Below are 10,000 nucleotides of genomic sequence, written 5' to 3'. Positions count from 1 at the left end.
TGCGGCATAACACCAGATTATTTGGCACAATGATAAGGGAAACAAGTGCAAGGTTACTGTCTTATTCACGAGATGCACGTGTGATTAGCACGCAGAAAGAGATGCTTGTTTTACTAGTCTGTCAGGACAGCAATACAACTCAATACTTTAATTGCACATTAAACCACATTAAAAGGTAGCCTATATGCAGAAAGCATCATTTCTCACAGTTGTCCAAAGAAGAGAGTGCTGTCTGCATACAGTCAACTACAAAATAATATTTGTCTTGATTGCTCTTTCCAATGATGCCCCTAATCAAAAATCTTCTCAGACAGTCTAGTTTTGGTAACATCTAAGTACATTATCTTTTTTGGCCACAAGGGGGGTCAGGCTGGATTATTTGTTATAAGATCAAAATTTCCCTCCAGAGTTATAACCAAATTAAGTACTTGTCATGTTTTGGTAGCACAGTCCAGCTAATGGATTTTAAAGAAATTTGTGTGCCAGTAAAGGGGCCCCAGAAATAATATACCGGTAGAATACATTGCATGGGTAGAAATCAGAACACAATTATTACAACAACAAATAGCACAAAATTGCACTCTTAATGGCAACAGGAATTAGAAAAGACCGATTATGTTAGTGCTTCAAATTTTGAAAGTTACTGAGCTGTTTTGAAGCAACAAGGATGACATGTTTAAAATAGCATTTTAGCAAGTGTTTGACAATCTTCCTGTGAATCTCCATAAAAACGAAGGATTTCTAACTTCTTTTTCATGTATTCCTATTCTGGAATAAGGTCAATCAAATGCACCCTAAGATTTCTTTCCTGGATTTGGTGTCATATATTTAGACACAATGCCTGAGCTCTAAAGCCTTTTTAGAAACTGAGAGCAAAGATTGTGCTTTTAAGAGGGCTATGACGTCAGGGCAAATGGCAATTCCTGTTGTCACAGTTCCACCAACAATTGTCTTGGTAATCAGTTTGATCAGGAGTTTACTGCAAAAGGATCAGTTCAATGTGTAGATTGAGTTTATTGTTGGTCCTCTACTCTGTTTTAGTAACTTTTTCTCAAGGTACTCTGGTTTTCCTTCCCTCTTAAAAAAGAATATTTCCAAACTCTAACACGATCAAAGTTGAATGGATGAGCATTCAGTAAATGACGGTCCAACATAAAAATTCCACTTGTCATAATATGGTTGGTAGTTTACAGAAATACCATCAAAGGAATGCCTGATGAACAGGTTTGTTTACGCCCACAGAAAATGAACTTTACTACATGTACTTTCATACAAGGATTACACTGACATTTCAAACGCTAAATCACATACAAATTGCACTACAGTTGTGGCTCAAAGTTCCCTCGAACAAAGTCACGGGAGAGCTAAGGAGTTGGAGCACAATGTTATTGTCATGGAACAATATTATCAATGGAGAACGATATTAACAATTTAAGCATTATTAGTGTTATTAGTGTTGTTATTATTATTATGTCGCAAACACTATTTACCTAGAGAAGAATCAGATGTTAACAACTTAGAATCATAGTTTCATTTCATGACAAAAGATACTTTATACTTTACAGTTGTGTGTCCTAGGTAATGCATAACAGTGAGGTTGAGGGTACTGAAGGTGAACCTGTTCATACAACCTGTACTGCTTTTCTCTTGTGAAGTACCAAGTGACACTAAATTTTCGGGGCTTCCACTTTATACAGTTGCTTTTGTAATTGGCAAAAAAAAGTTACTGCAGACAAAAAAACAATTATTATAACATTAACCCCCAAAAATTTAGTGCACCGTGGATACTCTGAAATTAAAAATTCCTGCCTAACAATTTCTAATCAAAATGGAATCATTTGACTAAAAAATAAGGTCCTTTTGTCCAGAAGAAAAATTATAAAATTACAGACAAAACGTTTGTATTTCAATTTTGCAAGTAATCATATGATAAAAAAATCACTTCCATTTGAAGATTTCTTTCCACAAAAATGCCAGTCCCAATCAAAATTTTTTTTTGACATAAGTCACAAAAAAATCACTGATATACAAAATAAACTACCAAAGATTTCAAGTCAAGTCACACAAGTTGCATTTTGCGTTAGAAAAGCAGTAAAGTTTGTATGCTTTTATTCAAAGGCCAAGTAACTAATCACACAACTGCAAAATGCCATATATACTTCTAACTAGGAGAATATTACAGTTACACTGTTAAGTAGTCAATTAAAAAATGTCCTATGGCAAGATGAAAGTAAAACAGTACACCCCTCAAGACAAAAAGATCATGCTATCATTCTCAATCCAGCAGCATTATTTGACCTTTTTGTCTGTTATTATGAGTTCAACTGACTTTGTCACCATTTCATCTCCTTGCTCAAATCTTGACGAAACTGATGTGAGGTGGCTTACAGCCTACATAAAAGGATTTGTAGATTGTCCTGGCCGTTGCATACCTTGAGGTCCAGCATTCTAGAGTGGAAAAAATCATGGTTAGGACACACACTAATATTTAACAAACACAATGGACAAAAATGGGTGCAGTGGACTGACATTTTTGATAACACCACTTCCTAGATTATATAACAATTATTCCATGAGGCCGAGTTGGATATGAAGTGATAAAATAACCAACGAGCACGTAGCGCGAGTTGGTTATAATCACTTCACACGGTTTGAGAATTTACTAAAACAATTATTGTTTTAGTAAATTCTCAAACCGTGTTTTGCTGCTGATTTTTATTTCCACAATTTTACAAAGCATCCGGAAAGAGCATCTTGTTGCACTATTTTCCATATGACGTAAAATTTCGAATATTGCCTCATAGTTGGAGTTTTTTAGCCAATCAAAAAGCTAGAAATGCAATAGTCGGTGCTGAAAATTTACTAAATATTACCGGTAATAGACTTTGCAGAACTGTATGTAAAGAGTAAGCTGGGAATTAGGCTGAAAATGTAACACCTCCCAACATGCAAAGCAGCTATGAACCTGGATAAGACAACCTGTGGTAGGCTACTTTCAATCAGTTTGATTCCAGAAGAGCAAGTTGAAAAACAAAAATAATAATAAATAGCTCCTGTAGCCAGCTTTCTTAAGTGAACAATCCAGGTGCACTGTATTTAACAACTATTCACCACAGTGTAGGTAGCTAGTGGTAGATATTTACAGAGCTGGGAAAATTGTTTTAGTATAAATATACTAAAACAGTGAGATAACATAGCACAAAAAGATGATTTTAACTCATTTATTCCTGCAACGATTACAACATTTTCAGGAGCAAATCCTGCCCAAGTTGCTTGAAGGTGGATAGCAAACTTGAGGATAATTATTCAGGGTTTGAGTAGCCAATCAGAGTGTGTCTTCAACACTATACACTGCTTTAGTATATTATACTAAAAGATTATAATTATTGACATAATTAACTATCAGAGTGACTATTGACCCCATTGAATCCATCCAAGCCCCAGCCCTTGATGTCCAGCTTTGTGTCAGAGTTGTTTGTATGGGCTCATTTCCATGTCCAGCGATAACAAGCAGATCAATGCTATGGTGCCTTAACCCTCAAGTCTTCATAGTTTTCTATGTATAATGCCTGACAATTTTACTCATCAGTGGGGTACCCCTGGGAATGTATGGCTTAATAGTCTCTACAAATTACACTCTGATAGATAATTCGTCAATATGTATAGTGTCACGCAAGGTCTATATGCTTTCCATTATTCTTCAATTAATGTCACCGTTCCCGTGGGTATATATATTTAAGACACACTACAATAACAAAATGCAAGAGACGATCGGCATGACAGACAACTCCCGTAGGACTAAACCAATGGTGACTAACGTACCATCTAATACAAACAACTTACAAGTGTGGTGCTCAACGCGACATGAATGGGGAGAGTTGTTGCTTTTCGCCAATCCAGATGAAGGATATAACTGTAAGCAGACAGTATTTAAGACAAGAATAAAGGAACTCAGTTCCAATTGTTAGAATATGGGAGTCCATTCATGTCTCGTTTGCGTCGTGTAATGTACATGTATACGAAATAATGTGACATACAGGGGATAGCTCTAACGAGTCACGCTCCATTAACTACATTTTACAATGTTGTTGTAATGCTTTATTAAAAAAGCCAAACACACAAATTAAAAGAATCTACTTATGGAAAGGTTGCTCAAACAACATACCATAAAAGGATTTGCTTGTTGACTTTGTTGCCAACTGCCAAACTGTTGCATTTGCTGTTGTCCGAACTGGCCAACCCCCATTGTTGACATGCCACCACCAAATGACGCTGCTCCACTCTGATTTCCAAAGCCACTTGATAATTGACCACCAAAGCTTCCAGAACTTCCAAAACCACCACCTTGCTGTTGGCCTCCAAAGCCAATGGCAATTGACATTGGATTTGACCCAAATACACTCCCTAAGGATGCAAACCCAGCATTTGGCTGAGTACCACCAAAGGCTTGGTTGCCACCAAAGCCTGGTTGGTTTCCACCAAAGCCAGGTTGGTTTCCACCAAAGTTCATTTGACTTTGCATTTGAGGCTGTTGTTGTTGTTGTTGCTGTTGACCACCACCACCCATTTTTCCAAACTGTGTCCATGCCATTGCAGTCATCCCAGCACCTCCGAAGCCGAGATTCTGTTGTGGTGAAGATGAAGGCATCCCGGTATTTTGTGCCCTGCCCATTTGCTGCTGTCCAGACATAACTCCCCAACTAGGCTGCTGTGTTCCACCAAACGACGATTGCTGGGCTGATGCAAAGCTACCAAAACCTCCAGCAAGCTGACTACTACCAGAAAAGGGAGTATTTGATGGCTGTGCACCAAATCCTGAAGTAGCCGACTGATTACCAAATGTGGAAGCCATTGGCTGAGCACTACTGAAATTTCCAAACCCTCCTCCTGTCCCAGTTGTAGATTGCATACCACTGCCAGGGCTCATGCTTCTCGACGGACCATTAACCTGTCCGCCAATGCCCTGAAATGGATTAGATGGCTGCTGTTGAGCTTGCTGAAAGCCTCCGGTTCCTGTGCCAGATGTTGTGCTTGAAAAAGGGTTGGGTCCACTTGACATCCCAAATGACGATGTTCCTGTTGAACCGAAACCTGATGCAGAACTGATACTGGAGTTACTGCTACCGCCGGTTGATGGACCAAACAAGTTGTCTAACTCACTCAGTGCTGCATACTTGTCACCCATTGATACAGAACCCCCTGAAGCAGAAACTAGCGGCCCAAACCCAGAATTTGATGCTGCTGATGGTTGTGAAGGAACTATCATTAAAAAAAATAAAAACCATCAGAAGCTGTTGTGTGGTCATTACATTAAAGGTGAGAGAATTTACATTGTGTTTGAATTGCTCATTTCAGTGTCTAACTTACTTTTTAGTTACTTCATTAGTAATTTCTGGATTATGGTAAAATTAACTTGAAAGCTGATAATTTGGGAAAGAGTGGGAGTACCGTAAAATTAATGTTCGAGATCCCATTGAAACAACCTTTAACAAGACAGTGAGGTGTTGCTGTTGATTGGAGCAATGAATTTTATTCCAAGGAGTATTTGTTCAAAACACAAAGCAATTCAGACAACTCTTGATTTTCACAATTTTATTGAAAGATGTGGAAGTTCATAATAATGTCCAATACTGGATCCTGTTAAGTCCCTAACCTGTTGATGTCTGAGATGCAAATGCATTGAATCCTCCTGAGGAAGCTGGTGGTGATCCAAATGCATCAAAGAAGTTGGGCTGCTGTTGTTGTTGTGTGACATCTTGCTGTTGTTGTTGTTGTTGTTGTTGCTGAGGTGATGCACCAAACGCTGCAAAACCTGACTGTGTTTGCTGGACAGGATTATAAGGAGCTGAAGATCCAAAAGGGTCAAATGTATTTTGAGCAGGGGCTGTGGAGGGTGCCCCAAATGCATCAAATGAACCAAACCCACCTTGCTGTGGAGGTGACCCAAACTGGCCTGTGAATAATTACAAATAATTTGATGGTGTAAGGATGTGAGCGAGAGGTTACTCCTGAACGAGATAGTTGCGCTCGCATTGAGCGAAAACAAGATAACCTAAGGCCATTTCAAGATGACTCAAGTTGCTAGTCATTCAGCTCTTCTCAGGATTATATTCACCAGGATAATCTTAATAAATGATCTCCCAAATTTGATGGCTGATAGAGTCTCTTGGAAAAGCATTGTTGACTCATTTTCGGATGCGTCCGCATGATGATGATTATGATGATGATGACGATGATGACAATCTTATTGCATGATTCAAAAGTACACTGACTGGATTAAAAGCATAAACAAATGGGGGGTAGTACTAAGTGACTTGAACATATGTTAATCTTTTCATATTTACAAAGGATACAAGAAATATGATTATTAACACTTCAAAATTCTTTCATTTTCATTTTTAGTGCAGGAATTAACAAATCAAGCCACAACAAAAAGCCAAAGAATCACAAAACATGATTGACCTTTAAGTTTGCCCTCAGCATCAAGGGAGTTACTCTCTCATAATTATTTTGATCCCATAGGGCAACTTCTAACACACTGGAAAAACCTTACAGTCAAGCTATGTCATTCATGATCTGTACTTTTGAAATTTGAACTGAGTATGCAAATCTGCATGTCAATTTTGAAGTTTGCTCTCAAGATTCTGAATTTCCAATGCATATTTCCCTGATAGACCACAAATAGTTAGCCATGAACTTTTATTTTATTATAAAATAAACAGTGTTTGAAAAGTGAAAACTATTTGAAGCGTTTGATGAATTATTGTCCAGTTATTGTGCATTTTTGCTACCAACTTTTGGAAAATCTTCATGATACGATTCAAATCTTGGAAGCTCCAAAAAAGAATTCAGACGCTCATTTCAGTCTCATGGACAGTGGTCAAGTAAGACATAGCTCGACTGTAATGATTCATTAGCCAAAGAAAGTGACTTAACATTTAGTCAAGAGAAAAGCAAAAACACAGCTCAATAGTGAAAATATGAGAAGGAAAAGGAAGAAGTGCATTGGGCTTGGAGAGTGACAAATGCAGAGCAATGACCTGGGCAACAGAAGGAAGGAGAAGTAAGATTCCACCCAATGTGACAAGAAGAAGGTCACAGTTTGATTCAAGATTTTAAGAAGTGTTCACGACAGTTACACAAGACAGAGCAATTTGGATAGTACTTTATTCAGTTACAGCTTCAGACCTTGTGGCCTTAAGGGTACACCAGCTTTGGTCCAAAAATAAAAGGGGAGTAAATGCCCCTTTCCTGAAACCGCTCTTGCCATTGTTAAATAAAGGGTGGCTTCAAAGTAAAATTATTAATATCCATCACATGTTCCCTTTTGCCATGGAGTATGGTGCAGAATTTTTAAGCAACATCACTTATAAGGGACACCTATGACAGATGTGAAGGGTTACGGGTTCATTTGAGAGCCCTGTTACATAATGTAACCTGAACTAGGATATTATTTTAAAATCCTGACCTTGTTGCTGTTGAGCAAATGGATCCCCACCCAAGTCACCAAGCAAATCTACAGACGGTGGTTTAACCTGTGGTACTGGTTGTGGTGCTGGTTGAGCTACTGGTTGTGCTTGCCCTGGGGGAGGCGCGACTGACACTGGCACTGAGCTTGAATTTGTTTGACTTCCTGTGCGAGGTCTTTCTCTTGTGGCCTGAGACTGGAAACAGTAAAGAAAATACAAACGATCTGCGACTGGGCAAAAAACTGTTTGAGACAAACATTTGTTTCCTGCTCCAGAGGCATAATAAAAATTAAAAAGTTTTACAAACTCGGAGCTAAAAGTTAAAAATTTATGAAATATTTCGTCCGTTTTTTCAACTGGACTTCGTCAGTCAATGATGTGAATGTCAAAAAGATGAATTTTAAAAAGGTTTTTTAATGCCTCTTGGGGGTTAGAATTGTGTCATAGATAGCTGCTAATTCGTAACCATTGTCTCTGTTTAACGCCGGTTTCGTAAGTTTAATTTGAATAGCTTCTTTTATCCTGCGTTTGAAGGTGTTAACTTCCGTTGATAGTACTTTTGTCTTATTTGGGTCCACCGAGTGGCCCTCCACGCGACAATGCTCTTGAATAGCTGATGAACTTCTTGATTTTAAAATTCATCTTTTTGACATTCACATCATTGACTGATGAAGTCCGGTTGAAAAAACGGACAAAATATTTCATAAATTTTTAACTTTTAGCTCCGAGTTTGTAAAACTTTTTAATTTTTATTTTTTGTTTGAGACATGTCCCTAAAAATAGAATGCCTACAATCTACCGTTTGAACATTTGGCCACCTTGTTTATTAGCTCTACTACATCCTCCCTGCCTCTAAGTAAAGGAGCACTTATATTCAGCTGATGTGTTGGCCAATACGTCGGCCGACTGTCGGTTGACTGTTGGTCGACTGTCGGCCAACACGTTGGCCACTGGTTAATCTTATAACATGACTTATTTGGGCCTTATTGAACTGTTGAAATCCCAAACACGTCGGTCTACCTGCAAATTAACTCCCCACTTTGGTAACCGACGGGTTGGTAGGATCGGCCCAATTAAGTCTAAGCCTTTGCTACCTACCTCTAACAATAAGGTTAGGATAAAGGTTAGTGTTATTTTTAGGTCAGGATAAATGCAACAGTTTATCGTTACCTGAGGAGCAGCATTTGGGTAACACTTTGTGACGTTAATTGCCTGTATTCTGAGACTCAAGTGACGTTGACATTGGTGAGAAGAGCAAGGGGACACTTCATGATGCTAAATTGACAGAAGCGCGCATCTCATTTGGGGCATTTCTCAACACAAAGGAGAGTAGGATTGGTGCAGTTGTGAGACCACTTACCTTCTGCACACGAGAATTGACTTTGTTGGTTCTCTACTATTCTCTAAGAGGTTTCCCTTACTAAGATACTCTGGTTTTCCCCTTATCTCATCAAAAACAACAATTTGATTTGGTCTGCCTTAATTAGATTTGCATTATCTCCAATCTGAAGAGCATTTGTTTTGGCTATAAGACCTTGAGTTATTAATAAAGGGATTTTCCTCTCCTTTTTCCTCTCCTTTTTCTTCTACTTCTTCTCCTTCTTCTCATTGTTTTTATTATTACTATTATTATTGTTGATGTTATTTTTTCTACATTCTTTTAACATCACATTTCCATAGTTTCAGGATAGCAACAGTATTAAAATAAATTTAACCTGCAATGGCGTCGAAAGTTATGTAACGCAAATGGCGTTTTAGTGGATCTTAAACAAAATATACCCTTATGGAGCTCAATAATGGAAAGTCAGTTGGATAAACTAGGCAGGCAGTGAAAACAAATACCTGGAATCGTAAAAGCGACGAGTAATGGACTTCGACAACAATCTATCGCCCGTCGAGCAGAAATCAAAGTGAGCTGTATTTACCCGAAGTACATGGTAATTTGACAGGATTGAGTTTCTTGTCTTCACGCACGCAATGAAATAGGAAGAGGTTTTCGCCTCTAAGAGCAAATATGTTGTTTGTTTCAATGAATTTTTCGCTGAAAAAGGATTCTGTGGTATTTTCTGCCTTTGTGAATTATAATATAATGTTGTGTATTGAATTTTCGAGCTTAAGGTTGAAATGTGATATGGGAGAAGTTTTTTAGTATTGCTCTGTAAGCAGGACGGGTTCACAGGCCTTTTGGAAGCGTGCTTGAGTTTCAACAAAATGAGCCCCAAAATCAGTGAAAAATTGTGATGCAGATGAATAATAAAGTAGCTGCTATTTCCAAAATGATGGAATTATTACCTGGTGATAAATAACGTCGTACGCGTCTTGGAGAGTAAATTTTGACTTTGCATAAACAAGAGTTGGGCGATTGTGATCTTTGTTTTGCCTTCGCTCATTTCATTGTCAAACTTTATAACACTTGACAGAAAAAGAAACTTACAAAAAACCTGTATCTTGCCAATATTTGAAACAGATACTTAACTGTTTGGCGAGTAAACATGCCGCGGTAACTTAATCACGGCGCCCGCTGAATTCGG

At 38.2% G+C, this 10,000-nt stretch overlaps 1 protein-coding gene across 1 annotated transcript in view; it reads right to left on the bottom strand.

Moving 5' to 3' along the window:
- Window positions 1-10,000, bottom strand: part of LOC138028615 (arf-GAP domain and FG repeat-containing protein 1-like) — a 15,129-nt gene that overhangs the window by 385 nt on the left and 4,744 nt on the right. The window contains exons 4-7 of the mRNA XM_068876214.1: window positions 7,469-7,664; window positions 5,654-5,953; window positions 4,166-5,259; window positions 1-2,448 (exon numbers count right to left, since the gene is read on the bottom strand). The exon at window positions 1-2,448 is cut by the window's left edge and continues 385 nt beyond it. Coding sequence (XP_068732315.1) covers window positions 2,392-2,448; window positions 4,166-5,259; window positions 5,654-5,953; window positions 7,469-7,664 — 1,647 coding nt within the window. The 3' untranslated portion in view covers window positions 1-2,391. The remainder of the gene's footprint in view (window positions 2,449-4,165; window positions 5,260-5,653; window positions 5,954-7,468; window positions 7,665-10,000) is intronic.

This window comes from Montipora capricornis, chromosome 13 (assembly GCF_036669925.1).
Source record: "Montipora capricornis isolate CH-2021 chromosome 13, ASM3666992v2, whole genome shotgun sequence".
NCBI lineage: Eukaryota > Metazoa > Cnidaria > Anthozoa > Scleractinia > Acroporidae > Montipora > Montipora capricornis.
This window is presented reverse-complemented; position numbering and strand designations above follow the sequence as displayed.